Genomic DNA, 22,318 nt, shown 5'->3' with positions numbered 1-22,318 from the left:
TCTGTAGTGTTTCTGGATGTGAGAGATTTTTTTCTTTTGTTATATTTTATTCACCATCATGACATATTTACAGCAAAGTGTGTGTATCTAGCATGAACTTAATCTGACATCTTGTTGGGAAGTCTTCTGTGGCCTTCCTAATCTACACCTGTTGCTGGCTTCCCTTTCTAGTTCCTTACTGAAGGAGCAGATGCTGAGGAAGCAGGCCGAGCTAGAATCGGCACAGTGCCGGCTCCAACTTCAAGTCCTCACTGATGAATGCAGTAAGCTTCATAGTCGTGTGCAGGTAGGTTTCCCATTCTAATCCAGAGAACTTTGGGGATAGGAATGGAAAAGGAATCTAAATAGAACTTTGGTTCATCTTAGATACAAATAAAGATTTACCAGGTTTTTCAGGAAGTAAGCAAGACCAACTCTTTATTCTATTTTTGATTAGAGCATTTGTTGGAATTGTACACTCTTGAGGATGAATTCTGCAATTCGAACTTGGAACAAATTAAACAGTCGGCTGTTAATTCAAATTTTAAGTAATTTTACCTCCCAGAATCTACCAATAAAATGAGGAGTTTAGCCAAGATGACCATTGGAGACTTTCAGCCCCCCTATTTTCTGATCTGTGCTCTTGTTGGCTCAGTTTCTTGTTGAAATACTGGGAGAACGGCAGTGGGGCTCTCGGACTCATATCAGCATTTCCATGTAACGGAGAAGAAACATTCCCATGTGAAATGAAGGAATTGTGCATGAGGGGGATATCAGACGAAAAGGCTTCACATTTACAACATCGTTTTCATTTTAGGACTTGCAGAAGCTTATTGTGCAGCATCGGGATCAGATTTCACAGTCCCCCGGGGGCTCCCAAGCACGTTTCCCGAACTGCCTACCCTCCAGCCAGAACCAGCACAAGTACCATTTCCAGAAGACCTTCACAGTGTCTCAGACAGGAAACTGCCGCATCATGGCATACTGTGATGCTCTGAGCTGCCTGGTGGTGTCACAGCCTTCTCCTCAGGCCTCCTTCCTGCCAGGTGAACAATCCAGCACCTCAGCTTTCATGTTCATTACCGAACTTCATTTATTTCTCTTGTCTCTTTTTTGTAGAATCCAGGACTTGCTAGTGGGTGAACGCTGACCACAGCCCACCAAATCACCTTTCCTAGTCTGTTAATGCAGATGCTCTAAGGTGCTGCAAAGATTATCTGTCCATTGGCTTCATTCTGTACACACGTGTGTATTCACCAAGAGCCCAGGAATGCTGATTAATAACTGTAATAAAGTAAGAGAAGATAGGGTACTTGGAAGCATGGGTTACTGGTATAGTCCAAGGAAAAGGACAGCACTTCCTGTCTGTCCCATTAAAGTCACACGTTCATGGGGGGCACCTGACTGGCTCTGTCAGTAGAGTATGAGACTTGAATTTGAGCCCCATGTTGGGTATAGAGATTATTTAGAAAAAAATTTTGTTTAATAAAAATTAAATAAGGTCACAGATTCATTTTAGACTAGAGACTTTTTTTTAAGATTTTATATTTTTTTAATCTCAAAAAAAACAAAAAAAAACCCCACAAAAACTAAAAAGGTAATCTCTACACCCAACGTGGGGCTCAAACTTAGAACCCCAACATCAAGAGTCACATGCCCGGGCGCCTGGGTGGCTCAGTCGTTAAGCATCTGCCTTTGGCTCGGGTCATGGTCCCAGGGTCCTGGGATCGAGCCCCGCATCGGGCTCCCTGCTCGGCGGGGAGTCTGCTTCTCCCTCTCCCACTTCCCCTGCTTGTATTCCCTCTCTTGCTGTCTCTCTCTCTCTCTGTCAAATAAATAAATAGAATCTTAAAAAAAAAAAAAAGAGTCACATGCCCTACTGACTCACCCAGACAGGTGCCCCTAGACTGGAAATATTTTTAAAAACGCTATCCCAGGGGTGCCTGGGTGGCTCATTTGATATATCATCCCACTCTTGATTTTGGCTCGGGTTGTAATCTCAGGGTTAGGGGATTGAGCCCCACACTGGGCTCCGTGCTCAGTGGGGAATCTGCGTGGGATTCTCTCCCTCTCCCTCTGCCCTACCCCTTGCCTGTTCGTGCTCTCACTCACTTGCTCTCTGTCTCTCTAAAATAAATAAATAAATCTTAAAAAAACAAAAAATACTATCCCAAGGGCTCATTCAAGTTGAAACAATTATTTTCAGTAGTATTCAAATTCACAAATTCTGAATAAAAGAATTTGGAAATTGATTAGTTATTGATAATAATACAATAAATACTAAATTTTCTCATATTTTGTGCTTTTTTAACTAATTAATTTATTTATTTTAAAGATTTAATTATTTATTTGACAGAGAGACAGCGAGAGAGGGAACACAAGCAGGGGGAGTGGGAGAGGGAGAAGCAGGCTTCCCGCCGAGCAGGGAGCCCGATGCGGGGCTCGATCCCAGGACCCTGGAATCATGACCTGAGCTGAAGGCAGATGCTTAACGATTGAGCCACCCAGGCGCCCCTATTTTGTGCTTTTTAAAAAGCTTAATTTTAGGTTGTCTTAATGTTGAAATCTCCTCACATGCCCAGTTAAATCATTCCTGATTGTAGTAGATGTTTCTTTCCACAGTCTTCAGCATATGATTTCTCCCAGCTGTCAGGTCCTTTTGCTTCAGCCTGATTTCCTGTTTACCCACTTAGAAGTTCCATTCAAATGCTTCAAAACTGTGTCCCCCTAAACGTAGGTATGTATAGAATTAGAAGTGGAATTCCTAGATCATTGTATATTTTTCTGTTCACTGATAGCTGGGAGTTGAGAGAAGCTCTAGTTACGGGGAACATAAAAGAATTGTTTATAATGTTTCTATGTTCCGTCCACATCTTTAATAAAAGATTTATCATAAAAGCCTTTCCTACAAACTGGGAAAATACCTATTTCTTTGAATTGTTCCCCCATTTGGGTGTGATCTGTTCCTTTTTCCTTAATGCATCTATTCCACACAGCACAGCCAGGTCTTGATAGCTTGTTGGCGCTAATTTCTCTCTGTTTCCCTTGATCATTAACTAGTCCAGTATTCATGCTCCCTCTTGATTTAAAGCCCATTATTTCCCTGTTTGTCTTTCTGGCTCTCCTAATTCTGTTTCAGGAGAAAACACAATAAACTTTTCCCACTTGGTTCCCCAGAGAAGCTGACGTGTGACTCAAGGCTATCCTAAATCTTAAGATTTGACAAATTCTTTTGTGGATAACTTGGATAATAATAGATACTTAGTAAAAATAAATACATTATCAGAGCCTAGGAAGAGAACAGAGTAACAAATAAAAAGGTCAAGTTTGGGGGGGGGATTTTTTTCCCCTTCTGGAATGGTGCAAATTGATTAGAATACTTGAAGTGTCATCTGTTTTTTTTTCCACTCAGACAAATGTAGCATGTCTTGACCACCTGGCATAGAAATCACCCATCTCCATTCTTTCTTGTTCACTCTCTCTGCATCTTCACTGTGAATCTCTCTGTTAATAGCTTTATTGAAATTTGACTGACATACAATAAATTGCACATATTGAAAGTATAGTTGGATGAATTTTGATACATGTATACACCCCTGAAACCATCCCCACAATCAAGATAATGAACATCTATTGCCCCAGAGTTTTCTCATGCCCTTTATAATCTATCTCCCATCTGCGCCTCCCTCCTCTCTCCATCCCCAGGCAGCCACTGATCTACTTTCTGTCACTACACATCAGTTTGCATATTCTAGAATTTTACATAATCATAATCATACAGTATTACCTTTTTTGTCTGGCTTCTTTCAGCATAAAGTTTTAGAGATTCATCCATATTATTGTGTATATCAGTAGTTCATTTCCTTATATTGCTGGGCAGTGTTCTCTTCTATGTATATGTACATATAGTGGTTTATCCATTCACCTGTTGTTGGACATTTGGAGTGGAATATACTTTTTAAAATAATTATAACCCTGGGGAATTTTTTTTTTCTTTGTTTGACCAGCTGTTTTCCCGGGATTTATATGCCAGGAAAGCTGAACAAAGGAGCTACTTGAAAAGGTAGTTTGCTTTGCCTTAAATTGACTTTCAGTGATTTCATGCTCTCTTGTCTTTGGCAGGCTTTGGCGTTAAGATGTTGAGTACTGCCAACATGAAAAGCAGTCAGTACATTGCCATGCATGGCAAACAGATCCGCGGACTGGCTTTCAGCAGTCGGTTCAAAGGCTTACTGCTTTCGGCTTCCCTAGACAACACTGTTAAACTGACCAGGTGAGTGCTTCGGGGAGGAAGTAGGAGCCTGGGCTGTTCAGTGTTGAACAGAGTGGAAATTAGTATCCATGTTAGGATGGCCTTAGCTCGCTTTTTTTTCCTTTTTTTTTTTTGGTCTGAGGCATTGTCTTCTGAGATCCAGGTTCATTGAGTTTGAAATGTATTCCTTTTCAGAGTAGATGCCGCAGGCTGCACAACAGTATGTGCAGTGCCCTGTTTCTTTAAAACTTATTTGTGTTACAAAATACATCCTAAGCCAGGCAGATGAGAGGAACAGCCTAGAGATGGTTGAATGACATTATGGAGGGAGGCTTGGTACCGGGCACCATGGGGTTACCATGCCAGCTTGGACCTGCTTATTCCTGGTCTGTTACTGGGATCATCCTGCCGAACAAAAATGCTCTCCAGGAGCTCATTCTCCTGGGGTGCCCTGACTTCTCTCGTCAGTAACCCTCGGTTACTGCATTTTATCCATGTGCCCTGTGACTGCTATGAACCAGATCTGAACGCACTCACTGCCTTCATCTTAGGAAGTAGTTCTGATCAGACGTCTGATAGTTGGTTTCCTGTCCCACAGTTAAATCTGAGGGACATCATGATATTGCTATCAGGCCTGATAAGCCTTTTGATTTTTCAAGAATGCTCCGGCTTAATTAGCCCCAAAACTCAGCGTGACATTATGTTTTATACATATGTATAAAAGGTTTTTTTTTTCCCTAGTAGTGTTAAAAAATAGATGAGAAGAAAAGGGCAGGTTAAAGACTAAAGTGTTATTAATGACTATCTCTGGGTGGTTGGATTGTTAGTTTTTATTTTTCTCACAGGTATATTCTAATTTTTCAGCATTGAATATTGATTACCTGTATAATAGATAATTATGGAGAATTATTTATTTAACTTATTCTTTTATTTTCCTTACATTTCAAGAGGAAAGCCTGTGTCCCCCAAAACAAATATTTTGGAATCGAAAGGAGTTACCTGGGCAGTCCCTACAGGAAATTGGGAATCCCAAATTGTTTGGGTGTGTGGGTGTGTTCTTAAAAGATTATCACTGAAATGATAATCTTTACATCTTTGTTATATATTTGATTTCCTTAATGCATAGCTGTGAAAGTCTTATATCTCCACAGCCTGGAGACAAATACAGTGGTCCAGACTTACAATACTGGTCGCCCTGTCTGGAGCTGCTGCTGGTGTCTTGATGAAAGCAATCACATCTATGCTGGACTGGTCAATGGTTCGATCCTGGTGTATGACCTTCGAAACACGAGCTGTCATATCCAGGAGTTAGTACCCCAGAAAGCCAGGTAGGGAACCACTTAGTTTTTCCCAGTAGTTAGCAGCTTTCTCTTGGACCATCATATGAATCCTCTCTTTGGAGAGTATTTCCCATTTGGTCAGAATTCCTCACAGAGGGCAGTTCTCTGCGTGCAGTAATGTGTTCTTGCTTTGGGCTCAGTAAGATCCTTTCCATATGTTCATGCTATTTCTACATGGTAGAAAGCCCTAGTGCCAAGTATAGCCAGGTTCAGTACAATCATTCATCACTCAGCATGGCAAAATGAAGTCAGATCTGTGTTCCAAACCTGGCTCCACTGCATAGGAGCTGTGTGACCTTGGTCACGGTTCTTGGCCTGTTACAGAGACTTGCTTTAATAGCCACGTGTCTAACGCACAGGAAGAGATCAGTAAAGGGTAGGCCTATGCAAAATGATTTAAAATCTCCAGCTAAACCAACTTGGTCTAAAGATGCCATGTTACTATGATGGATCATCTATAATCCAGTTACAGAGTTGGGAGGTTTATAAAGTCAAGCCCAGAATCTGAGGGTGGGTGGCCACCGGCACCACTGTGACTCTTCAGAATGTGTTGAGTACCATTTGGGCCTAATACGCTCCTGAAGGCATAAAGTTCTCAAAAGGAAAAGTGGAATCTGACCTAGGCCAAAATGAGAAGTATCTTAAAAGAGAATTTCCATTTCCAATGTGAATATATATTAAAAAGGGGGCAGGGGGATCTAAATGTAAAGATATCACTATAGTAATGATATAGTAATGGTTACTAAACCTAGGCTCAATGCTCTGGGGTCTTCTCATTTGAGTGGAGTAGACTCATGCTTATTTTACGTGGTCTGTGGGCCTGAAGAGGATGGATGTGAACTCCCAGCAAACATGGGGACTGCCATTGATGTTGACGGATTCAGGCAGAGCAGGCAATAAAATAGAGCAAACAGCCAGGAAAGACAGGGCAATGAAAGAAAGCAGGCAAAGTGACCGTTTTGAAAAGTCCAGCAGAAACAAAGTTCATAGGAACAGATTCGGCAGGCTGATAGTTCTGAGAGAATTCTTGGCGTACAGTTCTGGTCATATGCTTGCAGAAAGAGATTTAGAAAATTTCTAAAGAAACAATCTTGTTTCTGAATTAAAATGTAGTTGCTTCAGGGCCTGGCTCAGTTGGAAGAGCATGTGACTCTTGATCTCAGGGTCATGAGTTGGAACTCCGCGTTGGACGTACAGAGTATTTAAATTTAAAAAAAAATGCAGTTGCTTCAGGCTATATGTTAATTGAAGGGTCTGTCAATTACAGCTTGGAAGCTTTATTAAATGTGTAAGCTGCATTTCCTTTCTGACTTTCCTTGTGTATGTGGCTAGCCCCATTACTAGAAACTTCACATCAGTCAATCTTCCTTGTATTTGTGATCTTGTACTATTAAATTTCCTAGTCCTTTTTTTTTCTTAACTGTTTTTCAAACATGTGATATCTCCTCTGAAATTGGATGCAGAGATTATAGGTATACTCTTGTGTTTCTACAGAGTGGGTTGGTAGTTTTTATCAAATGTCAAAGGAGAGTGACCCAAGGAAGGTCTTTACCCTCTTCTATAGAGGTAGGAGCAGTACAAGTATTGGAATGTGAAACATGGTTTCCTTTCTTCCCCTTCAGATGCCCGCTGGTATCCCTATCATACATACCCAGAGCTGCCTCAGCTGCATTTCCATATGGTGGGGTATTGGCTGGAACCTTGGAGAACGCTTCCTTCTGGGAGCTCAAAATGGGCTTTTCTCATTGGCCTCACGTGCTGCCCATGGAGCCAGGGGGCTGCATAGACTTTCAGACAGAGAGCAGCACCCGGCACTGTCTTGTGACCTACAGGCCTGGTGAGTGTTGGGATGTCCTCGTGGGACCTCCTGTGGGTTGTCTGGGAGCAGATCGGTTCAGAGGAAAAAAGGTGAGCTTGCCCTACTCTTCAGGTGGCTCTGGGAAGCGCCCCCAGAGACTAACGGCTCCTGCTACTACACTACATGGAAGATGGTGGCCCCACATTCCTCCCTAGAGCCTGCCTCTGCTTCTCACTTGTCTGAGAATTCTGCCAGGTACTCCTTGGAGTGAGTCAGCCACTTGAGGAGCCCCTGTGATTTAGAACAGTAATGGAATGAGGAGGCCTGGAATTGAGGCCAGTGAGTCACCCTCAGTGCAGTTTCGTGTCTTCTGCGTACCCCTAAGGAATATAAAAACCTAAGCCGGGGTCTGGCAGAATACAGTGATTTTACTAAGAAGGATAGCTTATGCTCAGAATTGTTTCCCTCATAGGCAAAAATACCTTGTAGATAACTTGCTTTATCTTAGCCTGGGGTTCTGAATTTCATTTATGCTGTATCATTTTGTTCTTATTATTATGGTTGCTTTGTAGCTATTCTTAATGGCTTAGTAAATTGTGGCTCTTGCACTCAGGTAGTTGGTTAGCATCCGAGGTTCGGGTACTTCATTCATTTCTTTGGATCATCCCCATGGAGCAACATTGATTTCTTTGTCCCGTAGATAAAAATCACAACACTTTACGAAGTGTGCTGATGGAGATGTCCTATAAGCTGGATGGTGCTGGAGAGCCAGTCTGTTCCTGCCATCCTGTACAAACGTTCCTTGGGGGACCCGCTTGCAAACTACTGACCAAAAGTGCCATTTTCCAAAACCCAGAGAATGATGGCAGCATCCTGGTGTGTACCGGGGATGAAGCATCACATTCTGCCCTGGTGAGCCTGTTATTTTTTTATACTGAAGTGTGTAGAGCAAAAAGCCAAAGTTCTCCATAATTGTACATATCTGTGCATGCGTGTATGTAGGGTTGTTTATTTTTACCCAAGTTACACTTTACATACTGCCCTATAATTCGCTCTTCTCCCATTTAACTTCCTAGCTTGGGTATCTTTCCATTTCAATATCTGTAGATTCACCTCATTCTTTTTTATGTGAGCTATAGTGTCCTGTGGGTCATCTTGTGAATCTTTAAAAAAAAAAAAGAACTACTGAAACCCCTATAAAATAATTGATTCAGGGGCTCCTGGGTGGCTCAGTTGTTAAGCGTCTGCCTTCGGCTCAGGTCATGATCTCAGGGTCCTGGGATCAAGCCCCATGTCGGGCTCTCTCCTCAGCGGGAAGCCTGCTTCTCCCTCTCCCTCTGCCCCTCCCCCTGCTTGTGCTGTTTCTCTCTGTCAAATGAATAGAATAAGATCTTTTAAAATAGATAGATCAATAGATAAAATAATTGATTCAGGTAACAGTTTCATGAGTTCAGGGTGAAACTGACAAATGGATGGTTGATGGGGAGTTGTACAGTGCAGGGATCATTCTGTCATGACCTGGACACATTGATCAACCTTAATATCACTGTAAGTGGGTTAACAAGAAATAATTTGCCTCTTAATGTAAGACAATATGAAACACACGGCACCTGTGAGATGCCCTTGAACCTAAATCTAATCAAGCTTTGGAGTGTTGCTGACCAGTGTAGTTGCACTAACCACATAAGGACTTGAAATGTGATTAGTATGAATGAAGAACTTAATTTTTAAATTTTTATTTAATTTTAATTTAAATAGCCTGATGTGGCTAGTGGTCACCATATTGGGTGGCACTGCTATAGCGTAAGGGTAAAATGACATGAAGTAAGAAACAAACCAAAATAGCATCAGTAAAGCAGATATGGTAAAAAGCTTAATAATCTGGGTGATGGGCAGTTCATTGTACTACCCTACTTTTTATTATGAAAATTTTTTTCGTAATAAAAAGTTTGTGAAAAGGAGAAGAAAGCACTAGTTAGAAGATTTCATGAGGGCAGAGACACAGGGACTTTTGTCTTGTTGACTCTTCTGTCCCTCGATGGAAGGGCTTGATGGAGGGCTGAATGCTAGCTTGGTTTTAGATCCACTCACAGGTAGACTAACTGCTTATCACACTGCAGAGGCCAGAGCTAAACCATGTTGTGTATCCTGGCTTTGTGAAGGTTAGGGACAATCTGTCTTACTCCCCGGGCAGTGCTCTCTCTCTCTCTCTCTCTCTGCAGCTCTTTCAAAGTTGTCTGATGGTGTTAAGGAGTGCGCTTGTGAGGAGCACCCGGTGTTGTACGGAACTGGTGAATCACTTCATTGTACACCAGAAACTAATATCACAGTGTATGTTAACTAACTGGAATTTAAATAAAAATTTAACAGAAGGGCGCCTGGTGGCTCAGTCAGTTAAGCGTCTGCCTTCGGCTCAGGTCATGATCCTAAGGTCCTGGGATCGAGCCCTGCGTCAGGCTCCCTGCTCTGCGGGGAGTCTGCTTCTCTCTCTTCTGCCCTCCTCTCCCTCCCTCCCTCTCTCTCTCTCAAATAAATAAATAAAATCTTAAGAAAACCCCACAAAGTTGTCTGATGATCAAGCAAGCAGGAGCCCCAGCTCAACTGAATGACCCCTGACCCTTCTCTCTGTCTTCTGTAGCTGTGGGATGCCGGCAGTGGCTCATTGCTTCAGGAACTGCAGGCCGATCAGCCTGTCTTGGACATCTGCCCATTTGAGGTGAACCACAACAGCTACTTGGCTACCTTAACCGAGAAGATGGTCCACATCTATAGGTGGGAGTGACTGTGTCTGGAACTTGGCAGGCCTGCTGCTGGTTTTCGTTAAATGTTTGCTAGCAGCTAGCAGCCCTGAGCAAGATCCCTGCTTATTGTCTGTGGCCTAGAACTTCTGGGATCATGATTCCTTTGGGTTGATGTGACTCAAAGACTCCGGGTCACTGAAACACTACGGGCCGTGTATTTGCAGTGTCCATCAAATGAGTAAGTGGCCGGTACTCCCATCTATGTATTCATGTCTTGGGTTAAAATCCTTCATGAATCTGCTGAGAATCTATATCTGATCAGACATTCTGCTGGGCCTCCGAGAATATCCTCCAAGCAGTCATGTAGGATATGAGTGTACACCAAGCATTTTCTGAAGGATGTGACCCTGCCTAAGTGGTCTTGTCACTTGAGCTCTATGACTTGGGGATGAATGCTTATATTCCAGAAGGGGCCAACCATCTTCATGTTGCTTGGATGCCACGTGGATGCAGAAGAGTCTTCAGTTGAACACAAGAGGGCACTATACAACCTGGTGAAGGATTTGATCTACTTCTGACTTTGTTGGTGACAACCTTTTAGTCACTTGGTCTCATCCGCACAGAAGCGTGTGGTAGAGCACATCTGGTCTGCTTTGTGGCAGCAACAGAACATTCCAGGTGTGCAGTGCTGGGATCTTGGCAAGCCCAGTGAGGGAGGCGGCTGATGAGCTATAGACCCTTTCCTAATGCTGAGTGCATTAAGTTCATCACATTGTGGGAGCCAAGGAAAGAGACCAGTTGTTGGAGCAGTGGGGAAGCCTCATTTTTTCTAGCTAGCTTGGGATCTCAGGCTTGGTTTTATCTAAGCAGTGCTCTGAAAACCACTCCTTTTCCCTCACACTAGGAAAAAATGAATATATGTGAAAGCTCTTACTTAAGTCTCTCCTAGTAAAAGAGATCAAGAGCAAGGGGCTAACCAAGAGAGGGCTGCAAAAGAGAAGCTCCTCAGACTGCTTCTGAAAACAGGAGAAAGGCTTGTCTCTTCATTTTGAAAGAGTTCCTATCTGAATAAAGCCGAGCTCTCAGTGAGGGGGCTGTTCTTGAGTGTGTTTATAGAGTTCCCAGGTAAAGCCTTCCTCCTGTGAAACTGATGTTTGGCTCCGATAGGCCTCCCTTCCTAACCTTTTTAAAAAGTTGTTAGAAAAATAGTTACTCTCAGGAAGATAAAGTGGTTGGAGACCTGTGTGGATTGCAGGGAGAAGCCCATGAGCTTTCGTTCCGACCGTGGATTGTCCAACGTTGAGAGCTGCCCTTCTCTCCAGGAGAGGGTTCAGTATATGTCTTTTTGCTTTGCCGAAGGCTGCCCTGCTAAAGCACAGTCCAGAGAGGACGTGCCTCAGGCGTGGTGGCCCGTGCCCTGTTTTTAGAAGCAGGATGGCCAACACTGTGACTTTCTTAAATGATTGTTCTGTAAGTGTTACTATTTTTATTTTAAAACAGTTCTGGCCTGACAGGTCCTGAGCTGTTTCTAGCATTTCTCACTAGCAAGGGGTTATTGTAGTCGATTTCCCCAGAGTTCCAGGTTCTAGTTGTGCCTTTTAAAGAGTGCCCTCCTTCTCTTTTAGTACATCTTTCAAAAAGCCAGTTTCCAGAGCCTGGGAAAGAGCCCCCTTTTCTCAGAGGAGATACTCCTTTCACTATGTCGATGATTCAGAATGACTGCCCAGGCCTAGAGCATCAGTGGCAGGAAGGGGTTTGAATTGAAAAGCAGAACTCATCTGGTTTCAGCAGATTGCCAGAGAGGATGCAGTTGGGCAGGCCCTGGCTGCCTTTGTCTTTGGCAGGGACAAAACCTGGAGCCGGGTTAGGATTTGACTGGGGCTGGAAGTACACTCAGCTGTTGCTGATTGATCCCCCCAAGCACAGGAACCACGGGCCTTATTACCACGGAGGTTGGGTGAATCTCAGGTCTTGCTAATTCTTGTGTTCCTCCAATAAATTTGAATGCTTCAGAAACAAATTTATATGACTTCAACTGATTTCTCCCAAGGAAAAGACTTTGCCCCCAGCCACTCTACCCCTGCCCCCCTCAGCCCGCAGGAGGTTCCATCTGTAGACCCAGGCTCCGGGCTCTCATGCAGCACTAGGCTCTGCCCCAACATGTCCCCTCACCCGTCTCTAAGGTGGTTCTCCCTTTGGAAGGTTTGGAGTTAAACAGACTCAAAACATTTTGTAAATGTAGATATCCTTGTACCTGCTTTGACAGGGCAGTGGGACCTCTGTTCATATTCTGTGTTTTAATGTTTGTGTTAATATGAAAATAAAGCATTTGCCATGTGTACCAGCTCCTGGTGTCTTTTGTCTCTTTGACTGCCAGAGGCAAAAGCATGTCTGCCTCTTGGGAAAGTGGAACAATCTCAGCCTGGTGGATTTCTTCATTTCATGCCGTACTGGATCTGAATTACACAGGATGGACTCTGGATCTGAAGCAAACATCTTATTTAAATTGATGAGGTAGTTTAACTGGCAGTTCTTTTCTACTGTTGCTTAATGGGAAGCTGTGTGTTTGCTTCTTAGGAACTTGCCTACACTGGTGATTTGTTTGCTCTCAGATCCAAGGGGCTTAAATCTTGGAAACTATACTTCCCAGACTCCCTTTGCCCACTGGCATCCTTGGTGTGTTCTTTGAATCCAGAAAACCGTAATGTGGGAGGAGGGGAGTGGAAGAGAGGACTTACCCTTTTATTTGTTTTAGTCTTTGGCTGCTCTGGGCAAGTGGGGACTCTGGGTTCCTGCTCAGCACAGTTCTGGCCTCTTGCCTCAGTGTCTTTGTTCTGTTTAGTTCCAGAATTTCTGTTGCAGTAAATCATGGTTCTGGGATTAGATTGGAAAGGCTGAAAATGTTTTCCAGATGAACAGCAAATGGAGTATACTAGACTCCAGCAGGACCGGATCCATAGGTGGAGGCTTGTTATTGTCATGGAGCCTGGTGCTCCAACAATACATGACAAAGGTCCTGGGATGGAAGGAACCCCTGCATTACTAAGAAACCCAACGCCATTTTTTTCTCTTCCACAGTACTCGTTTCCCGTCTCTGATTGGCTGTCAGGTGAAATTCTGGAAACAGACATTTGTGTGTCCTTGTCTTTTAATGAGTCAACTTCGGTGTATTGGTAACAGTTGCTTCTGTTTATCCCTTTAGAGTTTACAAAGTCCTCTCCTAATCTATTGATTAATTTTTAAACAGTGTTATGGAATAAGTAGTTATTCCAATTTACAGGGAAAGAAGCAATTGAAAAATCCTATTAAAGGAAAGTGGCATTAGATAGCGTTGAACTAAATTTTACTTCTCCTCATGTTGACATCCTATCCTTTCCATTACAGCTAAGCACGAGTTAGGGAACGGGGGGAAGCTCACTTTGACTCTTAACGTCTCCATCTCCAGAACAGCCCAGGCTGATTCCCCACAACTCATTTCTCCTATATTTAAAATGAAAATAAATCAGACAGTCAGTATTATCGTGATGCTTTTACACCCTTGTGGGTGCCGAGGCTGCAAACACCACTGCCCAGTACAACAGTCACATGGCTAGAACTGCTCTGTTGGCTCTAGAAAGCAGGGTGCATGCAGGGCTGGCTGAATAAGGAGCCTGCTGTTGAGATGGCATGTGCAGAGGGATGCCATGAACCCTCACTCGCCCCTAAAAAGTACCAATAGGTTTATCCAAAAATGGCTACACTAAACAGAAGGGCTCACCTAGAAGCCGAGACATGGGGCCGAAACTAACAATACCTGGATTTGGTTAAAAGGAAATGTTACCCATTGAGAGGAAAACAAAGGAAGTTCAGAACCTCACTTAACAGATGATTGGGTAAAAAGACGTGGAGGTTTGGTTATGTAAGCTAAGCTCTGGGTGAGTTCCCAGTGGTTGGATGGACTGTGGGCTAATGAAAGTGGGGGCTTGGCAGACCACTTGTTCCTGGAATGAAGGAAGGAATATCTGTCCCTGGATAAAGACCCTGCCATCTGATTAAAATACCACCCCTAGGGGGAAAAAATACAATAAAATGCCACCACTAGATTAAAAAGCAGTCCTTCCAGAAAGGTCCTGGTAAATTCCTAGGCTTGAGCTATGGGAGGGGTGTTGGATGTTAGTGTGGCTCAATTGTTTCTCTTAAACGTGGTGTAGAAAATTGATGGTTAATCAAGAGGTCCCTGGTTCATATCCGGGTTCCCCGTGCCCCCTCAAAAAAAAAAAAAAAAAAAAAAGATTGTTAAATTAGCCAGCAACAGATAGGAAGGAATGAGGGTCTAACCTAAGAAAGGGTGTTGAGGTCAGGAGAGGAGAAATTGTTCTGGAAGCTTAAGCCCTTTGAAGTGCTGAAACCTGACTTGTACCCCAATGGAAGCTCTAGAATTGGCCCTGACACCACGTCCCCTCATGAGGATGGTATCCTGACTGTGGAGACAGTGACAGTACTGTACTGGGCAGATGATAGGCCCCTTCCCTCAGCTCACAGGATCCACTTGCTACCTGAGTCAAGGAAAGGAAAGCTATGTTATCAGATTCTAACATTTATGTCTTTGATTAAGACCCCCTTCCTCCCCAAAAAGCATGAAATTTCTTTACAGTAGGGACCACATGTTGTGCAACGTGGCAAGTTGTTCTAAGGGAGGTAGGCCATCCAAACTAAAATGCCGTGCTCCTCTCTGGGTCTTACATTCTCGGCCTAGATAATCACTGACGTTTCTGTGATGGACATGTTCAGGCCCCTTAGCTGCATAATTTGGGGGTGCCTGGAAGCACGTTAGTACATTGTTCATCCCGTAAGTCCTAATGCTGTGGTACACCTTTTATATGAAAGGAACGCTCAGAAGTTACAGAATTTGCCTGGGTGTGGTGGCCATGAAAATGAGTCCCTCAGAACTCCAACAGTGGGGAGCATAACTGACTGCTACTGGTGTTCCACCTGGTAAGCCCTGACAATCCATTAGTGCCCCCGCAGCAAGACTGCCCTTCCCGAGCGTTGCTCCAGCCAGTGACCGAGGACAGCAGGGATACTGAGGCAGGCCCATTTCTAGGGGAGGCTGAACTCCCAACAGGCATCTTTAGCTTGAGGAGTCTCCCATGGCCTTAGCCAAACCTTTTTTTTTTTTTTTTAGATTTATTTATTTGAGAGAGCACACATGCGTGTGCAAGAGAGACCACAAGTGGGGGAGGGGGGCAAGGGAGAGGGAGAGAGAGAGAGAGAAGCAGACTCCCTACTGAATGCAGAGCCTACACAGGGCTCTATCTCATGACCCTGAGATCATGACCTGAGCCGAAATCAAGAGTCAGATGCTTAACCGACTGAACCACCCAGGTGCCACCTTAGCCAAACCTTAAGAGTTGAAGTGCAGTCTAAGTTCAGTCTAAGCTGTTTCCACCCATCTATCCTTCGCTCCCTTTCTTACAGGGTCAGACCTGCGTCATGTTTAATGGCCCTTTCACTCACCCAATTTTTCCCACAGGTGTTGCCCCCTAATAAATTTTTTGCATGGCTAACTCCCCTTCCTTTTTTGCCGATTTTTTAAATTGTGGTAAAATGCACACTTATTTATTTATTTATTTAAGTAAACTCTACGCCCAACATGGAGCTTGAACTCATGACCCCGAGATCAAGAGTTGCGTGCTCTACAGACTGAGCCAGCCAGGCGTCCCACCCTCTCAGACATTTTTAAGTACAGTTCAGTATATTTAGTACATAGTGGTTTAAGTACAGTTCTGTGTATTAAATTCATATTGTTGTACATCCATGTCTATAATTTTTCATCTTGTAAAACCGAAACTCTATGCCTATTAGGTAATAACACCTCATTCTTCCCTCCTCCCAGCCCCCTAGCAACCACCATTCTACTTTGTGTCTCTGTGTATTTGCTCTCATCACCTCATATAAGTGGAATCATACAGTATTTGTCTTTTGGTGACTGGCTTATTTCACTGAGTGCAATTTCCTCAAGGTTCACCCATGGAGTAGGATATGTCAGATTTTCCTTTCTAAGACTGAATGATATTTTATTGTATAAGTAGACCACCTTTTGCATATCCATTCATCTGTCAGTGGATACTTGGGCTGCTTCCACATTTTAGCTATTGGGAGTAATGTTGCTATGAACATGGGTGTACAAATACCTCTTTGAGATCCTGCTTTCAGTTTTTTTCACCCAGAAGTGGAATTGTTGGATTACGGTAATTCTGTTTTTAATTTTTTGAGAAACTGCCACGCTCTTTTTCTGCACCATTTTACATTTCCACCACCAGTGCACAAGGGTTTCAATTTCTCTCCCCCCCTTTTTTTGTTATTTTCCGGGTTTTTTTTTTTTAAGTTTGTTTTTTATTTAAGTAATCTCTCCACCCACCATGGGACTCAACCCACAACCCCGAGATCAAGAGCTGCATGCTCTTCTGACTGAGCCAGGCAGGCGCCCCTATTTTCTGGGTTTTTTTGTATGGTAGCCATCCTACTGGGGATGAGGTGGTATCTCATTGTAGTTTTGATTTGCATTTTCCTTGTGATTATTAATGTTGAGCATCTTTTCATGTGCTTATTGAATGTGTATCTTCTTTGGAGAAATATTTATTCAAGTCCTTTGCCCATTTTTTAATTGGATTGTTTGCGTTTTATGTTAATGGCTAATTCCCTTTTATTGTCTGCTTCCTGGCAAACCTAGAGTAATAGAAGTCGTGCTGGGAGTGTTCCAGAAAACAGGTAATAAGATGGGGATGATGGGACCCCAGAATAATAAAGACTGGGTGGCAGTACTTAACTGCCAGAAGCCAGGAGACCACAATTATCATTATTCCCAGCAAGACTGAAGAGGCAACCAAGGGGCCAATCAGCAGGGAGTTGTGGAAAGGGCTAATAAAAGATAGCATCCCTAAGGGCAAAATAGACTCAGTCAACAAGGGTGATTTTTCACATCCATAACCAAAAAAACCCCAGAAGACTGGAGGGGCAGGAGGCTAAGGGTGGCCATCCCCAGTAAGTCATGCTCCCATGCTCAGTTTCTAGACCTGAGCCAATTTTCAGATCCAGAACCCACTGATGAATAAGGAGCCGGGAGCCTAGGAACAGAGACTCTGCAACACCATGGCAGATATATACCCCAACAATGATTCCCTCTGTCCTTCCCCCAAAGAGATTCATGGCATCTACTTGGGTGACCGTACACTGGCAAAAGGGAAATAACCAAATATGTTGAGGATCATTGTACACTTGGTCTGAGTTGACACTGACACTCAGAGACCAAAAGCATCATCAGCCCTCCTGCCTCTGGGGGCCAATAGCAAATGGAGTCCTGGCTAAGGTATGGCTCATAGTGGTCCCACTGGATAGGTGGGCATATCCGGTGATCATTTCCTCAGGCCCCAAATATATAACTGGAAATCTAGAATAATACCACATTGTGTTTCTGGCCTATGTAAGAATGGTAAGAATGGTAACAGGAGAGGCTAAATGTGAACCTTGGAAACTGCTCTCATCACTGGCCAGAATAGTAAATTAAAAGCAATGTCTCATTGGGGGATGGAGGATGGTGGAGATTCGTGCCACCGTTAAAGACAGGAAGGATGCAAGCATGACCCTGAAAGAGGCAGGGTGAAAGATACTCCTAGGGAGAGGAACTGCAAGCCTTGCCCTTGGCTTTTCACTTTGTATGGAAGGACAAGTGGTCTAAGGTGAGATGATATACAGGTTACTGGGCAGGGTTCAATGGCCTCGTGGTTGTGGATGAACTATATGGAAGAAGGCATAACACATAATTTTTATCAGATGACAATGCCTGCCAGAAAGCCTCCCCCATGGAAGAGGCACTGAACAATCAAGCAGGCAGAATGACTAGGTCAATTCACGTTAGCCAGTCTTCAGCCCCTGCAGACTTGATAGGCTGGGCACATGAACAGAGTGGCCATGGTGACAGAGATGGAGGCAACATATGGACCCAAAGTCCATATGGAAGAATGGACTCCCACTCACCAAGGCTGCCTCTGAATGTCCACCCTGTCGGGAATAGAGACCAACACTGGGTCTCTGATTGGCTCTATTCCTAGAGAAAATCAAGCAGCTATGTGCTGTTAAGTCAGTTACAGTGTGCTCCCTCCCTCCAAAAAGGCCAGCAATTCATCCTTACAGGGCTTGATACCTGTTCTGGGTATGGGTTTGCCTTTCTTGCTCTCAGAGCTTCAGCCAGCAGAATACCTGATCGAGGCACAGATTGCCACACAGCATAACATCTCACCCAGGGGACCCACTTTACAGTGAAGGGATTGCAGAAGTGAGCCCATGACCATGGGATCTGCTGGCATATCATACACTAGACCATCCAGAAGCAGCCAGCTAATGGAATACTGGTAATGACCTTCTAAAGGCACAGCTGAAGCACCAGGGGAGAAGAAACACTCCAAAGAATGGGATGCCATTCTTCAGGTTGCAGTATTAAATAAGGGACCTCTATATGGTGCTGAACCCCAGTAGAGGGAATACATGGGTCCAGGAACCAACATGGGGAAACAGGAGTGACCCCACTTACCATCACTCTCGATGACCTGGGTAATTTTGCATTTCCCAGCCTAGCAACTCTGGGCTCCACGTGGTTGAAGTTCCTGAGTCCCTACAGGGCGTACACCTTGCCAGAGGACACAGAACTACAAGTTATAACTGCTACTTCGGGACCTTGTGCCCAGGGACCATAGGTGAGAAGAGGAATCACCATACTGGCAGTGGAAAATAACCCTCGTCAACAGAAGGAAGTGGGGCTGCTTGTACATAATGGGGGTGGGAGGAAATACCCAGGTAGTCCACTTGGATGCTTTCTCATTCCCTGTTGCCTCTCTGTAACTATAAACAGACATGTGCAATAATACCACGCCAGACTGACAAGGGTATAATGACCAAGAGTTCAGACACCACCACCACCAACAAAAACCCAGGAAAGAAGGCTTGGGTCATATTACCAGGTAATCCACCAAACCTTCCGAGATGCTAGCTGAGGGTAAAAGAAATTCAGAATGGAGGAAGGAGAGGGCAAATGCTATTTGCAACCCTGAGATCATTTGCAATGATGGATGTTAGTTTATGCCACTAATCTCCCTCATCGCAGTTTTTCCCTCGGAGAGAGAGACCCATTGAAACTATGGAGTAGCTGTTCACTAAACTAACATAGAGAAATAAATCTGTGGGCCCAAAGGGTACAGTATGGTGGCCCTGAAAATTTGCTTCTCAGGTCTCCAGATGGGGGAGTGCAGTTGACCAGTCTTCCCAACTGCTGTGCTCTGAAACCACATTCCCCAAGGGTTACTCCCAGCCAGTGACTGAGTGTGGCAGACATGCTAGAGCAGACTCATTCCTGGGAAGCTTTCATCCTAGTAAGTCTCGTCCATGGCTAATTCTGTCCAGATAATTTTTTTTATTTTTTATTTATTTATTTATTTATTTGACAGATAATTTTTTTTAAAGTTTTATTTATTTAAACAATCTCTATGCCCAACGTGGGCCTCGAACTCACGATCCCAAGATCAAGAGTCACATGTTCTTCCGACCGAGCCAGCTGGGCATCCCTGGAGATTGCTTCTCCTAGAACCCAGAATAACCCAGCAGTAGGCAAATGGCAGAGTAGCTAATGAAACCCAGACAGCCTAGTCCGGCTCTCCTACCCTACAGAGCTATCCCTAAGGCATGAAATAGGAGGCATTCAGACATAATTGCCGTATAAACGAATGAATATAAAAATGACATGTTGACAAGGGGTTAAATTTTCCCAGTGAGGCCTTAAAGACATTGAGACTTTTGAGTCGAGCATTGAGGGATAAGAAAAAAAAGTTTTAGAATGAAAGTGTTAGAACTTAACGGGTCAAAGTTACTCTGTTTGATCTTGAAATCTTGGATACCGGCAAAGGTCAGGAAGATGCCTGGGGAAAGGGAGACCACCCATGCTGTCCTGCACTACAGCAGCTGTTGCCAGAGACCCACGGGGATCAGTGCTGGCTTAGTTGTTGGAAACAGCATATTCCTGGATACCATAATCAGAAACGTTTGAAAATTGCTCCAGGTGATTCAGCTTCACAGTGAAGTTTGGGAAAGTATTGCTGAACTCTGGAAGCTGCCATAGTACTTAAATCAGAGTAAGAAGGGGCGGGGGGCTGCTCTGCCCAATCACCTGCTTTCACCTTGCTTGCCCAAACAGCAGGTGAGAGAGCAACTGGACGGCTTCCTGGAAGTAGGGACCTTTCAGCCGTTCGCTCAGCAGTGGGAGAAGCAGCTTGGCCATGTCAGTAAGTCTTCACTGATTGCCCTCTGTGTGCCTCGCACCATGCTGTGCACCGTAGAATCTTTATAACTCAATAATAAAAACACAATCCAATTTTTAAGGGGGTTAAGACTCCACCTTTAGTAGCTCCTACTTGGCGATTAAATCATACCCCTGCTGAAAACCCTCCAAGAGCTTCCCATGGCACTTAAATTTAACTGGACTTAAACTTCACGCAGTTGTTTCCTATTTACCCCATGTGTTGTTACTTTATTCCCACCCTTTAGGTCTTCTTTTGGATTAATCATGTGCTTTTTATTCCAGTGGGGGTTTTTTGTTTGTTTGTTTCTTCTATTAGCTTTACAGACACATTCTTGTGGTGTTCTTTTAGTGTTTACCCTAGACTCTAGAGCCTAGAGAGTACCATCTGCGTCCTTGATTATATATAATGGGAATCATATAGTTCACCGTTACATCTGTTATAAATCCCTCATTACTGTTGCTTAAAGCAATATTAATTGTCCACATATTTACTCTTTCAGCGCTCTGTATTCCTTCCTGCAGTCCCATGCTTCCATCCGGTCATTTTCCCTCAGCTTAGAGTAGGGCAGGTCTGCTGGCGATGAGTTATCTCAGCTTCGGCTTGTCTGAAAATGTCCTTAACCTTTTTTAAAATGGGTCCAGTTGTATTTAAAACATTTTTTTATTGAGGTAAAATTCACATAACATAAAATTCACTACTTTAACCATTTTTTAAGTATACCATTCATTGTTTTTTAGTATATCCACAATGTCGCGCAACCATCACCACTATCTGATTCCAGAATATTTCCATCACCCCCAAAAGAAACTCCATACTTTTCAATTCTCCCTTCCCCTCATCTCCTGGGAACCATTAATCTACTTTTTGTCTCTATTGATTTGCCTATCCTGGATATTTCATATAAATGCAATCATACAGGTGCACTGGCTTCCGTAGTTTCTACTGAAAAGTCAGATATTAATGTTACTGCTTTTGGAAGATAATATGTCTTTGTCTGCTTTTAAGATTTTATCTTTCTTTTTGATTTTCAGCAGTTTCATGATGATGTGCCAAGATGTGGTATTCTGTGTTTATCTGCTTAGGGTTCCTGGAACTTCTTGAATCTATAGGTTGATATTGGGGGGAAATTCAAAGCATGTCTCTTCAATATTGAGCTGCACCATTGTCTTTCTCCTTTCCTTTTGGGATTCTAGTTATATATATGTTAGAACTTTTGACTATGGCCAACATATCTCTTAATGCTCTGTTCCTTTTTAAAATCTTTTTTTCCTTGGGGCGCCTGGGTGGCTCAGTCATTAAGCGTCTGCCTTCGGCTCAGGTCATGATCCCAGGGTCCTGGGATCGAGCCCCACATTGGGCTTCCTGCTCGGCGGGAAGCCTGCTTCTCCCTCTCCCACTCCACCTGCTTGTGTTCCCTCTCTCGTGCTCGCTCTCTCTGTCAAAATGAATAAATAAAATCTTTAAAAAATAAAATAAAATAAAATTTTTTCCTTAAAATAAAATAAAACAAAACAAAGTCTTTTTTTCTTTCTGTGCTTCCTTTTGGATCTTTTTTCTAATTTTATTTTATTTAATTTATTTATTTTTAAAAATTTTATTTGGGATGCCTGGGTGGCTCAATTGGTTAAGTGTCTGCCTTCGGCTCAGGTCATGATCTCAGGGCCCTGGGATCAAGTCCCCCATGGGGCTCCTTGCTCAGTGGGAGCCTGCTTCTCCCCCTCTCTCTGCCCTCCCCCTGCTTGTGCTCTCTCTCTCTCTCTGACAAATAAATAAAATCTTTTAAAAAATAAAGATTTTATTTATCTATTTAGAGAGATTGAGCAAGCAGGAGGAGGGGCAGAGGGACAGGGAGAGAAAAAGAACCCCAAGAAGACTCCCTG

General features: G+C 43.6%; 1 protein-coding gene across 2 annotated transcripts in view; it reads left to right on the top strand.

The window, feature by feature from the left end:
• The window catches only part of RFWD3 (ring finger and WD repeat domain 3), a 45,808-nt gene extending 33,354 nt beyond the window's left edge, over nucleotides 1-12,454 (top strand). Inside the window, exons 7-13 of one of the 2 annotated variants that reach the window (XM_028092929.1) lie at nucleotides 172-286; nucleotides 797-1,025; nucleotides 4,102-4,252; nucleotides 5,383-5,559; nucleotides 7,194-7,408; nucleotides 8,070-8,281; nucleotides 10,008-12,454. In XM_028092929.1, coding sequence (XP_027948730.1) covers nucleotides 172-286; nucleotides 797-1,025; nucleotides 4,102-4,252; nucleotides 5,383-5,559; nucleotides 7,194-7,408; nucleotides 8,070-8,281; nucleotides 10,008-10,151 — 1,243 coding nt within the window. In that variant the 3' untranslated portion in view covers nucleotides 10,152-12,454. The remainder of the gene's footprint in view (nucleotides 1-171; nucleotides 287-796; nucleotides 1,026-4,101; nucleotides 4,253-5,382; nucleotides 5,560-7,193; nucleotides 7,409-8,069; nucleotides 8,282-10,007) is intronic. The other variant, XM_028092937.1, reaches the window with a different exon arrangement.
• The last annotated feature ends 9,864 nt before the right edge of the window (nucleotides 12,455-22,318 follow it).

The sequence above is a fragment of the Eumetopias jubatus genome, unplaced genomic scaffold (assembly GCF_037043125.1).
Source record: "Eumetopias jubatus isolate StellerSeaLion01/CBP00866 unplaced genomic scaffold, mEumJub1_p1.0 scaffold_10, whole genome shotgun sequence".
NCBI lineage: Eukaryota > Metazoa > Chordata > Mammalia > Carnivora > Otariidae > Eumetopias > Eumetopias jubatus.
The sequence above is the reverse complement of the archived record's forward strand: the minus strand, read 5'-3'. Positions and strand labels throughout refer to the sequence as shown.